The sequence below is a fragment of the Caretta caretta genome, chromosome 3, assembly GCF_965140235.1.
Source record: "Caretta caretta isolate rCarCar2 chromosome 3, rCarCar1.hap1, whole genome shotgun sequence".
In the NCBI taxonomy this organism is placed as follows: Eukaryota; Metazoa; Chordata; order Testudines; family Cheloniidae; genus Caretta; species Caretta caretta.
In genome coordinates, this window is record NC_134208.1 from 134,721,562 (window position 1) to 134,741,249 (window position 19,688).

Consider the following 19,688-nt stretch of genomic DNA (forward strand, 5'->3'; position numbering starts at 1 on the left):
CTGGCCTAACCATTGTCACGTTTCTTTGCAGACATCACAGGAAAGAAGAGTTTTGAAGGAAAACAAACAATGAGGTTGCTTTGAGGGTGATTATGGGGAACTCCTCACAAGCCTGCCATCTTCTCCTGGAGGTCTGCATCAAGCAATTAGTTAAATGGACAATGTCAACTTGAAATCTAATCAGTTTAAAAAAAATGAGTTAAAAATAGTCTCAGGTACTATACCATTCACTAAGTTCTCATGCGATTGTGGTTTTAAAAATCACCTTTTTCTATTTTTTAAATAAACGTATCTCTCTCCTCTCTTGCTGTGTGAAAACTCTCACACAAACTATAGAGGAAACCAACGTATTACCGGGGTGTGTGGAGGGGTGTGTATGAGAGTAAAACTGACTATACACAAAGTGACCAAACTGGAAAAAAAATACCCCAGAATGTATGTTTTTCCTTCAACCAGTTTCAGCTCAGTAATCTGAAATGCCAACTGTAATATTAGTTAATGTTTTTCAGACATAGGTGTGATTCTGAAGTTGACAATGTTCCTTTAATAAGCACAATTACTTTTACATATGGTCCAAAACAGAGAAGAGGACAGAAGGCAGAAGTGTGTGTAGGTTTCTGCTCCATAAGAAACACAAAAGGATGGGGTAGGGCAAATAGCTAAGCTAGGCTCAGATATTTAATGGAACATCACACAATACTATCTAAAACATTAAACCATAAAACTGAAAGGGCACAATCAGATATTAAAAACACACTAAACACACACGTTAAAAAAAAAAAAAAAAAAAACTTTCACAACCATATCTTCAGGGTTGATTTCGTTTTTCTCTGACTTCCTTTGGCCATTTCTTCCTTAAATTTAATATTTAGGACAATAAGGGAAGAGCTTTATTTAAGTTTGATAGTCTAACACTGATTAACTTGATCCTGACAACTTATACAAACAGGCCACTGAAGACAGCAGGATTACTTATATGAGTAATGGTTTGCAGGGTTGGTCTGTACGTGCATTTGGACTTTTATCCTGTACAAAAGACTCCAGAAGTCATCTAAACTAGTGTTACAATGAGCACAGGAAAAGTTAACATTTGACAATTTGAGAGAGAGACTGACTAAATTACTAGGGAAATAAACATTTCCAAGATTCCAATAAACTATTACAAACAATTTTTTAAAATCCCTATAAAATGCAATTGTGAGCATCCCTTTAAATGTTTGTTCTGGTTTTCTGTAATTTGAACTTACCTTCTCAGAGGTATTTTCAAGAATAATGTCAAAGTGAGACAACACGGATAAAAATGTACAGATGCTAGTTTTAAGCTTTTCTTCACCCTGAAGTGAACACAATGTAATCAATGGAAAAACGTTATATCTGTACCTTTTTGTATTTCACGAAGTGTTCTATAGATTCCAATTATAGCTACAGGCTTTGTAGCCACAATGACCATTATACTGGAAAAACACGTTTCCATTAGCAACACTTATTACAAAAATTAAGTAATTTTGTACAAGAATATGGTTTTAGTTATTCATATTGTTATCACTTTTGTAAAATATTTTAACCAATAGTAACTATACTATGGTATATATGAAATAGGCTGCATTCCCAGTTAAGTCTAGATAAAAAAATATCACATCAATTTGTCCCTCTGCAAAGAAAAGCAAAGAGTGAAAACAACTCATCGGAATTGAATGAGCTAGGAAACTGAACTGTTTTGTTACTTGCAGTGGTAGTTGCTGTGTAATAGGGTGGAAACACATTGACGAGACAGCAAAGGAAAGCTTGCGCTACTGTTACTTTTGGTATACCTGTTCTGTGGAAAAATAAGGAGGATTTGGTTTCCTATGTGGCCATTCCAGTACCTTTCATATTCCACTAGTAAGGTCAATTGCAAAAAATAAATTAATTGAAAAACATTCAAAAAAAGAAAAATGCTCCCAAAGTTTACTTTGTCAAATTGGGAGTCTTGGAGAAGAACTACATCATGCTTCACAGATGTAAGTGATATGCAGTGCTAATAATTCAGAGTTTAAGGCCAGAAGAGACCAGTAGATCCCCTAGCCTGACATCCTATATATCAAAGTTCCCTACATTTCATCCAGTTACCCCTGTCTTGAGCCCAATAACTCATGTTTGAATAAAGTATTACTTATATTTTGCTAAAGCTTATCTTATAGAAAGGCATCCAGACTGGATCTGAAGACTTCAAAAGAAGGAGAATCTATTACTTCCTTTGGTAATTTGTTCCAAAGGTTAATCATCCTCACTGTTTAAAAATGTGTACCTAATTTCTAATCTGAATTTGTCTGGCTTCAGCTTCCAGCCACTGGTTCCTGCCTTACTCTGCTACATTAAAGAGCCTCATGGTACCTCATATTTTCTCCTGTAAAAGTACTTATACATAGTAATCAAGTTGCCTCTCAATTGCCTTACTGATAAATTAAACAGATTGAGGTCTTTAAGTCTCTTAGTGTGACGCATTTTCTCCAGTCCTCAAATAATTTTTGTGGTTCTTTTCTTTACCATCTCCAATTTTTCAACATCCTTTTTAAAATGTGGACACCAGAATAGCATACAGTATCACAGTATTGGGTTTTATCAGTATTGTGTACAGAAATAAAATCACCTGCATATTCCTACTCCCTGATTATACTTCCAAGGGTCACATTAGCTCTTTTTGTCACAACATCACATTGGGAGCTCATGTTGAGTTGTTTGTCCACTAAGACCCCTAAATCCTTTTCAGAGTCTCTGTTTTCCGGTCCCCCATTCTGTAGGTACGGCCTGCATTCCTTGTTTCTATATGTACAACTCTGCATTTGGAGTATTCAAATATATTTTGTTTGAACAGGTCCAGTTTACCAAGCAATCCAGATCACTCTGTATGACTGCCCTACCCACATTATTTACAACTGTGCCAATCTTGCACATTTTATCAGCAATGATTTTATATGTATTTCTAGAGCACTGACTAAAATGTTGAGTAGTGTCACACATGCAAAAACCCACTAGAAACACCCCCTTTCAATGATGATTCCCCAATGACAACTACTTTTTGAGATCTCTCAGTGAGCCAGTTCTTAATCAATTTAACATGTGCTTATTGTATAATATTAATTTTTAAATTCAGAATGTCATGCAGTACTAAGTCAAATGCCTTAGAAAAGTCTATTATATCCACTCAGTTATGCAGCTACCATTGTCAACCAAGTTTGTAATTTCAAAGAGTGAAATCGGGTTTGTTTGAGAAGCTCTATTTCCCATAGAAACATTGTGACTGGCATTAATTACAGGCCTAGTCTTTAATTCTTTGTCAGTTAAATCCTGTATGAACTTTTCCATTATTCTGCCTGGTATTGATGTCAAGCTAACCAACCTATGGGTTATCCCACTTTTCCTTTTTTATAATGGCACATTAGCACTCTTCCAGTTTTCTGGAATTTCTCTGGTACTCCACAATTTATTATAAGTTAACATCAGTAGTTCAGAGATCTCCTCAGTCAGCCTTTTGATGATTTTTGGATGCAAATTATCTGGGCCTACTAATTTAAAAATGTTTATCGCTAATAGATGTTATCTAACATCCCCTTCAGCGATGAATGGACTAGAAAGTATGTCTTCATCCCCATAGGATACAAGTACATCCTAAATGTTTCAGAGTAACAGCCGTGTTAGTCTGTATTCGCAAAAAGAAAAGGAGTACTTGTGGCACCTTAGAGACTAACCAATTTATTTGAGCATGAGCTTTCGTGAGCTACAGCTCACTTCTGAGCTGTACATCCTACTTCTTTCCAAATATAGAACAGAAATATTTACTGAACACTTCTACCATAGATCTACCATCAAGATTAAAATAAATATTTACTTTATTTGTACATTTTGTTTGTTAACTGCTTTTTCCTTCCCTCAAGATGGTGAATTTTAAGAACTTTTTTAGCAACACATGAAAATGCAAAATATCTTGAAAGACAAAAAGTGAACAATATTCAAAATTGGTCTCCAACACTCATAACTGGGTAACATGATGCTGAGCAAAAACAGCCACATTAAAAGCTGTAATTTATAAATGAGAATATTACTTATATGACACATGCACTTCAGAGATGACACAACTTAGATGGGGAAACAAATTAGACTTTTTAACCCCTTTGTACTTCCAAGATTTGGGTCTTGTCCAAAGGCTGGCATGGCTCCCACAGTAAAACAGAGGCATGGCTCCCACAGTAAGACAGAGGAGTTCCTATGTCTGTTTTAATTTACAGTGCCTTCTATGACTTTTTGTGGAGCCATCCCACGTCCCGTCATACCCCTGAAAGCCCCTATGTTGGTGGCTGCCAGGAGGGGTGTTACTGGGCTGTTACACCAACACTAGTCTTCCTGGAGAACCACAGCGAGCATGGGGATTTCCAAGCTGGAGGCATCCATGCGAGTTACAGCCCCCTTTCACACCAAAGTATCATATCAGAGTGCAGCACAGAATCAGATTCTGTGGGTTTGATCCTGTGTTCTTTAAGCACTCAAAACACGTACTGACTTTAAGGAAAATTATGGATGCACAAGAAATATTGCACTAGATCCCATTTATGTGAGAAGACATCTTATATTTGTTCAAATTAGACACATTATGAATGTCAAAATTCTTACTTACATGGCAGAAACAATTCCAGAATTTTTCAAGAAACTGGGGGTATCTGTTTAGAATCAAGATGATAATCCATTCTATTAAGTATTTTATGGATGCTTGATTGTTACCAAATCCAGCCTGAAAAATCTTGTCAAGAGTCCCAGTCAAAAAATTCTGAGCAAAATAAAATTAACCCCCCCATTGATTAGTCATCTAAAGTTTCATCAATAAATTTCAAAATCTTGCTAAACTACAAAAAACAAAAACTTTACTGTCATTTGTTCCTCAAATCTTGTTTGAAACACTTTGGAACAATCAAAGCATCAATATTTAATAGGTACATTTAATATATATATATATGCTACATGTTCACCAATGTGGGAAAAACTCTACTTTGTAGGGAGATGCTGAAATATCTGGGGCCAAAAAGAAATACGCTGTAGAACTGCTGCTTTTGTCCCCCCTGCCCTATCCTGCCAAACATGTTAATTTCAACACACAGCAGAAGGTGGTCCTTTATTTTTCACTGAGAGGTAGCAAGGAAGTGCTGTGGTTTTTTAAAAAAATTACTACTGTATTAACAAAATACCTTATTTTCAAAACAACTGTTTTAAATAACCAATTCATATGAAGTGGGAATAAAGAGAGAGTATCTTTTGAACTTTTATATTATTAAAGATTATATTGCTGTGCCAGAATTTAGGTCATCACTATAACTGTTCTAAGAATGAATATAACACCTCGTACAATTCTTTCAATGGCTTCTTTCAATTCATTCCATGCCAGGCACTGTGTTTTTAAGTGCATTATGACAGATTATCCAAACAATGCAATAGATTCCATTAGGAAGAAAAATAAATGAAATTCAAACAAGCACCAAAGGTTTAGAAAAGTAAATCCTAAACATTCTGAATATTTTAAATAGTAATATTTTTATTAAATGAAAACTAGAATCAGCAATCTGTTCATGATATTTAAGGGCACAAATCACTGTTGTATCTAGGTGTTGGCTAGACAGAATTTAAGGACTAAATGTTGCAAATGGATCCAACCTGTTCACATCCAGACCTACTGAAGTCAGTTGGGCTTCATGTAGGCACAGGGGTGCACCCATGTGGATCCATTTGCAGGATCCAGCGTTAAGACAGCACATACAGATAACTGTATTAGTCAGCCTTCATGTAAATAAATTAACAATCAAATCTGTTGTAAGGTACATAAGTGTTACACCTAATATTTTGTCTTTCTAGAAAAATTTATCTTACATGAGCGTTCACGTTGCAGGAATGAAGTTTATATTACACTGGACTTTTGGATGCCAAGTGCAAATATAGATCAAATATTTATGAAACTGCCTATTCCATTTAATATATTCAATTTTGTGTAACAAAATTCCTATTACATAATTAGATTCTATTAAAAATAAAAGCAATTATATAATTATATAATAAAGGTACTACCTGATCCAGTTTTGGAAAAAGAACTAGCAGCGTTTGCCACAACCGATTTTTAATTCTGTGTTGTAAAGAGTTCACACAGTAGCGTGTTCTAGACTTGGACACCAATTCATCCTGAAAACAAATTCAAAATACACGTAACACGCCTTTAAACTTTTAAAATTTAAAAAATGGATTAAATGGTAGGTATAAGTGGTCTCTTCAATAGCTCTTCAAGTATGGTTCTGAAATGTATTGTTTTTTTAGAATTAATTTTGAAATCCACACACAAAAAGGAACTGAACTTAGCAAGGATACTAAGTAAAATTAGAAGGTCATTCTTATCTTAATGTAGAAGCACACAAATCTTGTGTGTTGAGATGAGACTTCATTAACTTGAAAGAATGTGTCCAAAAGATTATCCAAAAACAGCACTTCCAGCATACAAGAAATTAACAGAAAATGCAGCATAAACAGAAACATGGATCCCAGTTTTCAAATTAGATTGCCTAAACTAGGGCATTCAAATTGACATTTAGTTGTATAAAATAAGTATTAAAGCTCCTATTTGCAGATATGAATATCCAAATGAAGAAACATATGCTCTAACTACTTAGTATCCAAACTGAAATTTGGGATCAGTGTTTTGATAATACTATAAACACTGCAATAATTCAGTTCTGGAGTTTGGCTCAGCTTGTAACTGCAGTTCTAGACAACAACAGATACAAATTGGAGTTCAGCAAAGGAAACATGTTTGTATGAGAGAAAACAGGTCAAAAAAATCAAATATTAAGCAGCTGTCAATACAACACACTAATTTAACTTTAGATCAGGCAGGTATTTCCCTACATATTCTTCTTTCCACTTATTAAAATATTTGACTGTAAGTATTTCCTTAACTTTTTTGTTTGTGCGTGTAGTACAAACTGTGTACTACACAGTTTGTACTGTGGAGGTTCAATTTGGACGTTATTATCATAACATGAACAAACTCATAATTTATTTACGGTTTTGTTTGTTCGTTTTGTTCTGTTTTAGATTTAAGAAACAAAGAATGCCTATATGAAATCTGTAGGCACTCTAGAGATTAAACTAATGTCATTAAACTCACAACAGAATTGTAATATGTGCCCCTTGGTGTGTCTACACAGCAAAGAAAAACCCATGGCTGGCCTGTACCAGCTGACTCAGGCTTGTGGGGCTCAGGTTGTGGGGCTGTTTCACTGTTGTGTAGTAGACTTACAGGCTCAGACTGGAGCCTGAGCCCTGGGACCTTCCCACCCTGCAGGGTTCTAGAGCTCCAGTCCAAGCCTGTAAGTTTACACAGCAATGAAAGAGCCCCACGAGCCCAAGTCAGCTTGCACGGGCCAGCCTCAGGTGTCTAGTTGCTGCGCAGACACACCCTTAGTGGGTCACTGGCAGTAGGGATTGAATCTGACACACCTGTGGACCTAAATGCATGAGCTGAAAGACCCATCTCTGTTAGCTCAAACCTTAGTGTGGTTCAGCCACTAGAAGTGGACACAGAGGCACACTATCAGTTATGTAATGACTACCATCCAGCAGCATTAAATATTCATACAAAATAAATTCAGCCAGCCAATAAATCAAAGGAACTGCCCCCACCCTCTTATGCCCTTAACTTTCTTCCCAATCCCTCTGTGTCAAATAAGTGTTTTTTCTGCATGTCCAGATGGTCATAAAATTTGGGCTCTTTCAGATTCTGGGAAGGAGCAAGCTGAGTCTTGAGACCCTCAAGCAGCAGCCCTCCTCTTTTATAGCAAGGGGAATCCAGGTCATGTGCCTCTGCTGACTGCAACTGTGGCAGTATGTCAGAAGAAGAGAGCTGTCTCTTCAGATAACATAAGAGTTAAATACAGACCAAATAAATACAAGCGAGCCCTATGCCAAATGGGATTTAAATTCTGGCACAAGGGTCCTTGGAATCTGCGGCAAGTTCTTTTCATTTTCTATAAAACATAAAACTAATTGAATTAAATATGAAATTATGGAATACAACCAGGGCAGTAGCCTGTGAATTATTTATTTTGATATTAAATTCACTTTATTTTATACTGTGCTCCCATTTGCAGTTTTTAAGTTTCCATGCATTTTTGAATTCACAATGCATAATTGCTCTGCAGAAGTTGTCTATGGGGAAGGTGGTGACTTTGGCAGCTGGGTAAGGAACCGCCGAAGTTTCTGGCACGAGGAAGGAGGGGGTTTAGTACTGTGAGGTAAGTACATTAGCTGGACGTGTCTCATAAAAATGATCAGCAGTGAAATATTTAACAACTTTGACACTTAAGGCTGGGTTTTTCAAGAGACCTATAGGGAGTTAAATGCTTAACTTCCTTGAATTTCAATGTGAATTTAACACCTAATTCCCTTAGGCTCTTTTGAAAATCCCAGCCTAAACTAACATCTTTAGATTTTATATTTAACCACCATTGAAATGAATAGGGCAACTAATGTATCTCAGAACTAATGTTTCAGCCTATCCCCAGGAAAGGAAGACAATACTGCATTGGTTGTACTTGATTTACATTTTCTTCACACAAGTGAGCAATATGATTTTTTTTAAATTGATGCTTAGATTATGGGGCACAATATTATGGCAAATATTGGATTCTTCAGCTATGTCCACAATGGTAAATGCACAGGGCTTGAGTTACAACCAAGTTAAACAAGTATTTTATGGATGAGAAAACCAGTACTTTCAGCATAAATTTTAAAATCTGAGGTCAGATTCTCAGCTGGAAGAAGTTGAAACACCTTCACTGAAGTCTCTGGAGTTATGCAGATTTCCACTAGCTGAGAATCTGCCTCTTGATTTGCAAAAATACTCACAAGCAACTTTGACATCTGGGCCAACTGCAGGAATGTTCATGCCAAGCAAATGTAAAAAGAGGCAGGATTATGGACAAAACAAGTTTATTTTAAAATCTGAATTAATATTAAGATAGTTTTTACTCTAGTAATTGAGGGGGCTAGAGGGACATTGGGACTGGAAGAAAGAAGTGGGGTTAGATGTCCCTGCCAAATGTCATTGAATCGGTAGATAAGTAATTTGTTCATAGAATCATAGGATTGGAAGGGACTTCGAGAGGTCTTCTAGTCCAGTCCCCTGAACTCAAAGCAGGACGAAGTACTATCTAGACCATCTCTGACAGGTGTTTGTCTAACCTGTTCTTAAAAATCTCCAGTGGTGGAGATTCCACAACCTCCCTAGCAATTTATTCCAGTGCTTAACTACCCCGACAGGAATTTTTCCCCCAATGTCCAACCTAAACCGCCCTTGCTGAAATTAAGACCAATGCTTCTTGTGCTATCCTCAGAGGTTAATGAGAACAATTTTTCTCCCTCCTCTTTGAAACAATCTTTTATGTACTTGAAAACTGTTATCATGTCTTCCCTCAATCTTCTCTTCTCCAGACTAAACAAACCATATTTTTTCAATCTGCCCTCATAGGTCATATTTTCTAGACCTTTAATCATTTTTGTTGCTCTTCTCTGGACTTTCTCCAATTTGTCCACATCTGTCCTGAAACGTGGAGCCCAGAACAGGACACAATACTCCAGTCGAGGCCTTATTAGCGCAGAGTAGAGCTGAAGAATTACTTCTCATGTCTTGTTTACAACACTCCTGCTAATACATACCAGAGTGACGTTTGCTTTTTTTGCAACAGTGTTGTTACACTGTTGACCCATATGTAGCTTGTGGTCCACTGTGACCCACAGAGACCTTTCCACAGTACTCCTTCCGTAGGCAGTCAATTCCCATTTTGTACATGTACAACTGATTGTTCGTTCCTAACTGGAGTATTTTGCATTTGTTCTTATTGAATTCCATCCTATTTACTTCAGACCATTTCTCCAGATCATTCTGAATTTTAATCCCATCCTCCAAAGCACTTGCAACCCCTCCCAGCTTGGTGTCATCTGCAAATTTTTCAAAGCGTACTCTCTATGCCATTATTTAAATCATTTATGAAGATATTGAACAGAACAGGACCAGAACTGATCCTTGAGGGACTCCCCACTGGATATTCCCTTCCAGCTTGACTTTGAACCACTGATAACTACTCTCTGAAATTCATCTGGAATTTTAGTTTATATGACAATTTTACAAAGCTGAAAAATAAAACAAGTGATAGTCCAAAATAACACCCCAAGGATTGCACAACAAAACTCAGGAATGGAGCTACCAAGCTGGCTTTCAATCACTTTTGCACTGTTCTGATCTTGAACCAGCTGTGCGCTAGTCTAGTCACCTAACAGGACATAGAGCAGCTTAAAGTCTACTCTAAATTACACCAGCTGCCAATAGCCCTAAGGGGATGTCTCAGTAGCCAAGGATTGCTGGAGTGCATGGAAGCCCTGGGCCAAGGCCCTACACCAGACACAGGAAAGGGATTGCCTTAGGAGCTTACATGTCCGTGGAGGATCTCCCTATGCATGGGCAGATGATCCTCTCATGACAGCTATGGAATACTTTGTGCCAGGACTGGAGGATAGAGTAACCATAGGATAGCTGAAGATGGGGCCTTCCACCCCCATCCTCCAAAACTTTATTTTTATAAGCCAAACCTCTTAGAAATGCTTACAAATAACTAGAGTTTATTGGACATGAAATATATTAGGCAACACAGTAGAAGGCAAGGGAAACCCAGCATTTTCAACACCACCAAGCCAAATACAAATTCTCAAGACAATGATGCTTATGTTTTAAATATGTGCAATGAAAAAAACAGCCCAGCACAAATGGAGCAACAAACCTGAGACTTGCCACTGTTACTTCCTCAGTTCTGGCTGAATAAAACTCTAATCTCATCCTCAAGCAATAATATAGCCAGGAATATTCAAATCACACTGACAGGTCTTGTGGTGGTAAAAAGATATTATTTATTGGACAAGGAAGTCAAAGCTAGAGATGCTTTAAAAAAAAAAAAAAAAGATTTTGACCGTTCTATAATACCCTTTTGAATGGTGAGTACCTTATATTTCAACTAATCAGTATGATACCAACATTGTGTATATTAAACAAAAATAAAAATTTACTTTATCAAGTAGTTTGATGACAAGGTCTTCCATAAACATCTTGTGCAATGTATTTGATCCATCCAACAAGCATAGGAATTTGACGGCACAAACTCGCACATAATGGTCATCTCTGTTTGTACTGTAAAGGCATGTTAATGATAGGTTATGTGACTACCCTGTCACTTCAGGAAATTAATTATGCCTGCAGAGTTGGGTAATAAATAGGTCCCTACCAAGTTCACAGCCATGAAAAATGCGTCACGGACCCTGAAATCCAGTCTCCCTCCACCCCACCCCACGCCGGTGAAATCTGGTCTTTTGTGTACTTTTACCCTATACTATACATATTTCATGGAGGAGACCAGCATTTCTCAAATTGAGGGTCCTGACCCAAAAGGGAGTTGCAGGGGGGTAGCAAGGTTATTTTAAGGGGTTGCGGTATTGCTACCCTTACTTCTGCACTGCCTTCAAAGCTGGGCAGCCAGAAAGCAGCGGCTGTTGGCCAGGCGCCCAGCTCTGAAGGCAGCACCCCGCCAACAGCAGCACAGAAGTAAGGGTGGCAATACCATACCATGCCACCATAGGTGCCAACTCCATGGGTGCTCCGGGGCTGGAGCACCCACGGGGAAAAATTGGTGTGTGCTCTGCACCCACTAGCAGCTCCCCGCCCTGCCCCAGCTCACCTCCGCTCTGCCTCCTCCCCTGAGCGCGCCGCATCCCCGTTTCTCCCCCTAGCTCCCAGTGCTTGCTGCCACGAAACAGCTGTTTCGCAGCAGCAATCAGTGGGAGGGAGGGCGGAGGAGAGGGAATACGGCGCGCTCTGGGAAGAGGCGGGGCCGGGGTGGGGATTTGGGGAAGGAGTCCAACAGGGACACGGAGGGGGCAGAGTTGGGGGTAGAGACTTTGGGGAAGGGATTGGAATGGGGGCAGGGCAGGGGCGGAGTCGGGGTGGGGCCAGGGGCAAGCACCCACCAGTGCTGAGAAAAGTTGGCACCTATGCATGCCACCCGTACTTCTGCACTGCTGCCTTCAGAGCTGTGTGGCCGGAGAGTGGCAGCTGCTGACTGAGGGCCCAGCTCTGAAGGCAGCAGCGCAGAAGTAAGTGTGGCAATACCATACCATGCCATCCTTACTTCTGCGCTGCTGCCAGCCGTTGCTCTGCCTTCAGGGCTGGGCTCTTGGCCACAGCTGCTGCTCTCCAGCTGCCCAGGTCTGAAGGCAGCGTCGCCACAAGCAGCTGCACAGAACTAGGGTAGCAGTACTGCAACCTTCCCTATAATAACCTTGCAACCCCCGCTCCACAGCTCCTTTTGGGTCAGGACCCCTACAATTACAACACCCTGACATTTCAGATTTAAATAGCTAAAATCATGAAATTTACAATTTTTTAAATCCTATGACTGTGAAATTGACCAAAATGGACTGTGAATTTGGTAGGACCCTAGTAATAAATGTTCCATTTACAAAACAGTGACTACATATGAATTAGGCTACCCTGAGACGTTTTGAGTGAGTGATCTCAACTCCAGGTTTTCATTACATTACGGACAACCAAGTATCAGGCTGTACCAAGCACTTTGTAAACTGAGAACCTCTTGGGTGAGAATGCTAAAGCAATAAGCCCCTAAAAGTGTCAAGTAAGGGCTGGTGATTGTCAATGAAGTTTTTAAGCAGCTATTGAAACTAGCTAGAAATGCTATTTGGGGGCGGAGGTGCTAGGGAGGAACCATTTCCTTGGGGCTGGGTGGAAGCGTGTGTCAAGCTGCACAAAGGATAAATGTTCTGGTGGCAATAGTTTTTCATTCATATTCCCAGCTGCAGCAATGACGGGAGGCAGAACTTGCTGTTGAATTGTGGGTATTACACCAAACTGAAGAGTAGTCTACAACCAAAGGTGAACAGAGATCAAGACATACTGGTAATAATTAGGGCAGCCAAGAGATCAAAAAAATTAATCGCTATTAATCCCAGTTTTAATTGCATGTTCATCGGTGCAATTAAACTCCTGTTAAACAACTGTTACTAAGCTAGGTGCGCTCTCTTCAGCTGAGCGATCCCATGTTTGCAGAGGAGGGTGGATTTTACCTTAGGGACTCCACATGTGGCAAGAGAGGCGAGTCTGGTGCAGGGAGGCTGAGCTCACCAGGCCACTGTTCTCTATGGGATATCCCCAGAGGGGGATGGATGGGAACAATGAGGCACGGCACAAGGGGCAGGGCAGGGAGGGTCGGTTCCCGTCCCTGGAGCGAGGGGCCAGGTTGGGGGCATTGCGTGCACACGGGGGTTTGTCATCTAGTCGAGTCCCCTGCACTGATGGCAGGATTAAGTATTATCTAGGCAATCCCTGAATATGAACATAAATTAAAACATGTATGATTTACCAGTATTTGGGATAGAGTTTATGAACATGTTCATAAGAACTTGGCTTTGAAGAACATACAAATAATATAATTCCAACCCCCAGCAACTATGAAGGATGCAGTTACCATACATGTTAAATATTAAAAACATACCTTTCTGTGACAACATTGGCTGCACATTCATCTCCAAGATTTTCTACAAAGGCATGGACATCCTGAATGAGTCTTCTCATATGAAAAGTTATTCGAAAGAGGAAGAGAGAAAACACAATTAGGTGAATAAAATATGAAAAACAAACAGATTCTAAACAGTTCACTACTTCTACATTAATTCATAATCTCAAAAAATTTAACCGAGTAGCTAAAGAGCACAAAATCCTAACGAATATAATCACACATACAAAATGAAAATCTAATTAAATGCAGGGTATTTTATACCTTTGATCTCGCCTAAATACAGTTCCAAAGACACAGGCCTCCGTGATAAGTTCACTGTAATTTCCAGCATTTGAGAAGGGATTCTCTAAAGCACCTGTGTCATCAGATGTAGGAAATAACCACGACTGACAGCAATAACTAAGCACTATATTAAAGACTCCAGTTCTTGCAGTGGACATTTCAACTAGCTTGAGTATGATCTGAGGAGGAAAAAAAAGAGATTAAAATCCTAACTCCCAACAAAATATCTTATTGCAGCTATATTGGTCCCAGGATAGGAGAAAGATAAGGCAGAGGGTAAGGTAACTTATTTTATTGGAAGTTATATACATCTTTCATAGAGCAGTTGGTCCAATACAAGATATTACCTCACCTACTTTGTCTCTTTAGATTATTTAAATGTATTTGCAGTACTGCTTCAATATGTTGGGCTTGATTCCCGAGTCAGAGATTTGCTCAGCATTGTGAAGCTGAGGGCGTCTTAGAGCCAGTTACAATTCCCTAATTCTGAGGGCCAGTAGCTTGTCAACAATTCACCCATTATGTGCATTTACTTCAATATATAAGTAAGGATACGATTTTATCACAGAGATTGTGGAAGTCACGGAATCTGTGACTTCCGAAAATCATGACTTTAGCCCACAGGTGACTGCAGGGTCCCACCACCACCCAGGACAGCCAAGAGCTGCAGGGTACCTCTGCCACCCAAGACAATGGGAGCCCCAAGCTCTGAGGCGGTGGGGGTACCTTGCAGCTACTGGCTGCCGCAGGCAGCAGGGGGAACCCAGATGCCCCTGGCCACTGACGCCAGTGGGGTCCCCGCAGCTCCCCACCGCTGTGGGTGGCTGGGGGGATTCCCCCAGCTCCTGCCTGTTGTGGGTGCAGGGTACCCCACAGCTCCTAGCCACCACGGGTGCTGGGGGACTCAGAGTGGTCGCGGGGGGACCCCGCAGCTCCTGGCCAGCCTCCACAGCTCCTGGCCTCTGGCGCTGGGGGACCCCACAGCTCAGAGCTGTGGAGGAAGGGGACTCAAACTCTGAGCCCCCATGGCTGGTGCAAGCCCCTGGAGCTCCCAGCCAGGCCCCCACAACTGCCTAGCGGCTCCCCATTTTGTGATGGATATTTTTAGTAAAAGTCAGGGACAGGTCATGGGCTTCCATGAATTTTTCTTTATTGCCCATGACCTGTCCACGACTTTTACTAAAAATATCCATGAAAAAATCCTAGCCTTATATATAAGAAATAGTTACTCACTCTGTGCATTAACTGTGGTTCTTTGAGATGTGCCCCCTATGGCTGCTCCACTCTAGGCGCACTTGCACCTCCTGCACCTTTGATCGGTGACTTCTCATCGCAGCATCTGTTCAGCCTGTGTGTGCGTATTACTCACGTCTCGTGCTCCGTGACATTGTTATACGGCATGGGCAAACTGCAGTCAGTTCCTTCTCTACTGAGAAGCTGCATAGCAGAGAACTCCGAAGCAGAGGGCAAGGAGTGCAGGTAGCAGAACATCCATAAGGACACACATCTCAAAGAATCACAGTTACTGCACAGAGTGAACCACCATTTCCTCTTCTTCTTCTAGAAATGTCCCTTTGGGTGCACCACATTAGATGAGTACTCAGCAGTTCCCTCTAAGGAGGAGGGGGAGGGGGCTTTGGAGTTCAGTCCAGTATTGATGAAAGTTTAGCCAAGCCAAATGCAACATCAGAAGCAGAGTATTGAGTTACTGCATAGTGCTCAGCAGACACGTGTACAATGGTCCAAACGGTGGCTCTACATATTTCAATGATGGGAAAATTTTTGAGAAAGGCTGTAGAGGTGGGAATAGCCCTCGTAGAGTGAGTTTGTATACCCCAGGGTGTTTGGAGATTAACATATTATGCAGTCAGATGTCCACTTTGGAAGTCTTTGCTTAGAGCGTGCAGGCCCTCTTGAACAGTCTGAGATCAAGACAAATACTTTGGGAGTCTCTCTGAAAGGTTTAGTCTTGTCAATGTAGAAGACCAGAACGCCCCCGACATCAAGTGTATGTAATGGAGCCTCTTCTTTGCCTAGGTGAGGTTTCGGGTAGAAAATCGGAAGGGGAGTGGGTTGGTTTATATGGAACTCAGAAGAAATTTTTGGTAAAAACTTGGGATATGGTCGTAATATGATCTTGTCCTTGAAGGATACTCTAAAAAGAGGATATACCATAAGGGACCTTATTTCCCCAACTTGTTGAGTCAACATGGTGGCTACCAGAAATGCTGTTTTCATGGATAAATGGAAGAGTGAGCAGGTAGCCATTGGTACAGACAGTGATCTTGTAAGACATTTAAGAATCAGATTGGGGTCCCAAACTGGAGTAGGATGCTTAACTGGCAAAAGGAGAATTCCAAGCCCTCTGAGGAACCTCATTGTAGTTGGGTGGGTGTAATGAGAGTTGATGGTATTGTGAATCTTGACCACTCCTCGTGGAGTCCCGATGGAGCCCAAGTGGGTTTCTTCGGTAGTAGATGAGAAGAGGTACAGCTCTTCTTGCCACTGTGGTCCACTGACAGTACCAATGATCTCTCAGAGCCCAAGACTTTACAGTCTTTAGGTTTGAGAGTTCCCTTGATACCTGAGGAACAAGCAGCCTCACTGGCACTGGGTCGAAGAGCAATGGGTGCCAAAGTGGATGGCGTTATCAGAGACCACAACTTCTTCAAGGTAGATTTCCTACCTGGAGAACTCGAGCGACCGTCTTTGGGAGTCTTATGGGTACTCCTCTGCGATGCCCTTGAGGAGTGCAGTTTGGAGAAAGTGGAGGCAGCAGACTTACTCAGAGGCTGGTGTATGGGGGATCCCCTGGCCTGCATCAGAGGCTGGGCGCAGCAACCTCTCCATCATGAGGAGATGAAGTATGATCTTCCTGTTTTTTTCTGGTTCTAGATTTTAATGTCAGACAGAAGTTGCTATTTGGGGAAATATGAGATTCTCTGAGGCAACTGATGCACTGGGAGTGTCCATCGCTCTCAGGGATTGCCTCCCAACAAGACAGGAAATGTCTGAAACCAAAAGAACCAGGGACATCCTCCCAGTAAAGTAAAACTTTGAGGAGTGTAGAAAAGCTATCTAAAAAGTACTAAGAAGCTATCTATCTATATATATATAAGTTTGAAATATATTTTTTAAAACTACTACAGCTAAACTAAACTACTACTAAGAACAACTAAACTAAGGTAAAACTCAATGCAGACAACTGTTAAGACACTGTCTCAGACCAAGGTGGCTGAGAAGGAACTCAGGGTGGTTCACTCACACAGTGGTGTGGAGCACGAGACTGAGTAACATTCATGCGCAGGCCAAACAGACACTTCTATAAGAAATTTCTAATCAAAGGCACAAGTGCACCTAGGAAAGGAGCACCCACAGGGACACTACTCAAAGAAGAATACAACGATCCAGTGTTTTCACATGAGTAAAAATCCTTGCCTTTGTCTGACCCTCAAATATTTGGAAAAAAATGCATCTGTGTTTATTTTGATGGGTGTATATTTTTGGAGTTGTAGAAATGCTTCACAATTTAATGGAAAAAAATATAACTTCTATTTCCAAACTAAATTTCTTCATACATATGAAATGGTACTTTTTTAAATTTTCCCAACTGAGGATTAAGTCCATGGCAAATTAAAAGTTAAAATGGTTGAATTACCAAAGTGCAAAAGTGTGTCCGAACCATTTTTTTTAAGATGTGAAACCACCTTTCTTTGTCATTGTTCTGACCTTTCAAGTAGCTGAACAGATTTTAAACTAAAAAAAAAAAAAAAAAAGAACCCAACCCCCAAACCATAAATTCACTCAGCCCAAAGGGGCGTAAGTGTAAGAAATTGCAGGCCCAAAGTAGAAATGCTTCCAAAAAGTGGTAGTAAGCCTCTAAAAAACAGGAATTTAGAACACGAACAGTTCAGCTGTATTTTATACAATATCATTTGAAACAGAGTTTTAATTATGATTTCTTCTCAGAACAGTTTACTAAAGTAGAATCAAGCCCGGGGAAGGCAGAAGATTTTATGGAGTAAAATAATTTATTTCCAGAAAAAGATACTATTTTGCCACTATTATACAATTTTCTGACTGCCATGTGATCTGTCTTTGTAACCATAAAAAGTGCTGTGACTACTACAAACTAAAATACTCCTGGAAGAAGGATCTTTAACTGAAATTCTAGAACATATCTGATCTTTCAGATAAAAATAATTCTAGGAATATTTCTTAATATTCTTACAAAAAAATCAGACTCATGAAATTATTATTATGAAATTCAAGGATGAGAGTTGGTAATACCACAATGAAGGAGGGACCTATACTGCTCTTCATCTATCTGTTTAACTTGCAGAGAACAAGCATGATACTTTCTGTACATTTCAACAAAATCCTAAAATCCTTTTCCACGGATTCCTTAACCAGTAGGGTAAAAATCCATCACATACAAAAAATAAATCTAAACTTGTGCAAGAGTGTGCATTAGTATGGATCCAGTGGAAAGGAGGAAAAAAGCAGATGAAATAAGACCATAAGCGCAGAGCTGTGGACACCTCTCTATGCATTCTATGGTGGGAGTACTCCATTTTTAGCTCAAAACTACCCTTGTGCCCACTTTTTGGCTAATGTTTTAAAGCTGGTACAGTCCACTGTGGTAGACAGCAGACACATTTTAGCTATATTTCTAAAGCAACTCAGTATCCCACAGTTCAATTTTTAATGTCTCTTAAGCTAAAAACTATAGGGACACTCTACAGGGGTCAATGGCAAGAGGTACTGCCAAGGAGTGGGGTAAGTATGTACATAAGTAGACACCTGCTTATGAATTTTATCTTCATTTTCTTATGAAGGGACAGAAGGTAGGTTGGACTCTTAGTTGTGTATAGGAGACCTTCGTTACCTCCTTGATTCCTGCGGTCATGGTATGTCCCACTGCAGACAATGGGATAGCTGTCACAGAGACGCAAGACTCTCAACACTTGCACAAATATACCTTGGCATGAAAATATTTAAAAATACCAACACTAACACAAAAACTACAAATATTTAAACAAACAGCAGCAAACGATGGCTACAGCTCATACGTTCAAACAACACTGAGCATGTGATTGCCAGGTGTGGAGGTCTGTGAAGAGAGAGACCAGACAGAGAGGTCAGGTACTGATTTCTACCACTTGGAATCATTTTACTTGTATATGCTAAGGCAACAACATGTCTTCTCTCAGCTGGGACACAAGCAAAGATTGCTACTGCTGAATCTGATGTAACTATTACTGAACGCAGATGCTGTTACATTTTAACATTTATTTGATGAAGTGGATTTCAAAGAGAATGCACTCAAAAAGAATGAACTGACAGAAAAGAAAATCAATGGATATTATTTTTTGAAAGCTCTAAAAAGAGGAGATTACTCACCTTGTGCAGTAACTGAGGTTCTTTGAGATATGCATCCCTGTGGGTCCACTTCAGGTGTCGGTGCGTCCCGGCGCCGTCGATTGGAGATTTACGGTAGCAGTGTCCACACGGGTCACGCATGTGCAGTAGGCATCTCGTGGTGCTGCGTCTAGCATGCACATGACCCAAGCCCTCCAGTTCCTTCTCTACTGCAGAGTCCTTACTGCAAACTCTGAAGTAGAGGGGAGGGGGTGTGAGTGCTGTCCCTGTGGGTGCTCCACTTCAGGTGAATGTAGAGCAGTGCCCCTCAGAAGACAGGAAGTACTTTGAGTTCATTTGAGTCATAGAGGTAGGTATGGTTAGGCCAACTGTGGCATC

General features: G+C 40.3%; 1 protein-coding gene across 5 annotated transcripts in view; it reads right to left on the minus strand.

Moving 5' to 3' along the window:
* The window catches only part of TARBP1 (tRNA guanosine 2 -O-methyltransferase TARBP1), a 104,553-nt gene that overhangs the window by 23,351 nt on the left and 61,514 nt on the right, over positions 1–19,688 (minus strand). For all 5 annotated transcript variants that reach the window (XR_012667730.1, XR_007355724.2, XM_048843837.2 and 2 more), the window contains 6 exons: positions 13,908–14,107; positions 13,623–13,694; positions 11,128–11,248; positions 6,088–6,198; positions 4,652–4,801; positions 1,248–1,334 (listed from right to left, as the gene is read on the minus strand). Coding sequence is in view for 3 of the 5 variants with exons in the window: in XM_048843837.2 (XP_048699794.2) it covers positions 1,248–1,334; positions 4,652–4,801; positions 6,088–6,198; positions 11,128–11,248; positions 13,623–13,694; positions 13,908–14,107 (741 nt within the window). In the remaining 2 variants the exon portion in view is untranslated. The remainder of the gene's footprint in view (positions 1–1,247; positions 1,335–4,651; positions 4,802–6,087; positions 6,199–11,127; positions 11,249–13,622; positions 13,695–13,907; positions 14,108–19,688) is intronic.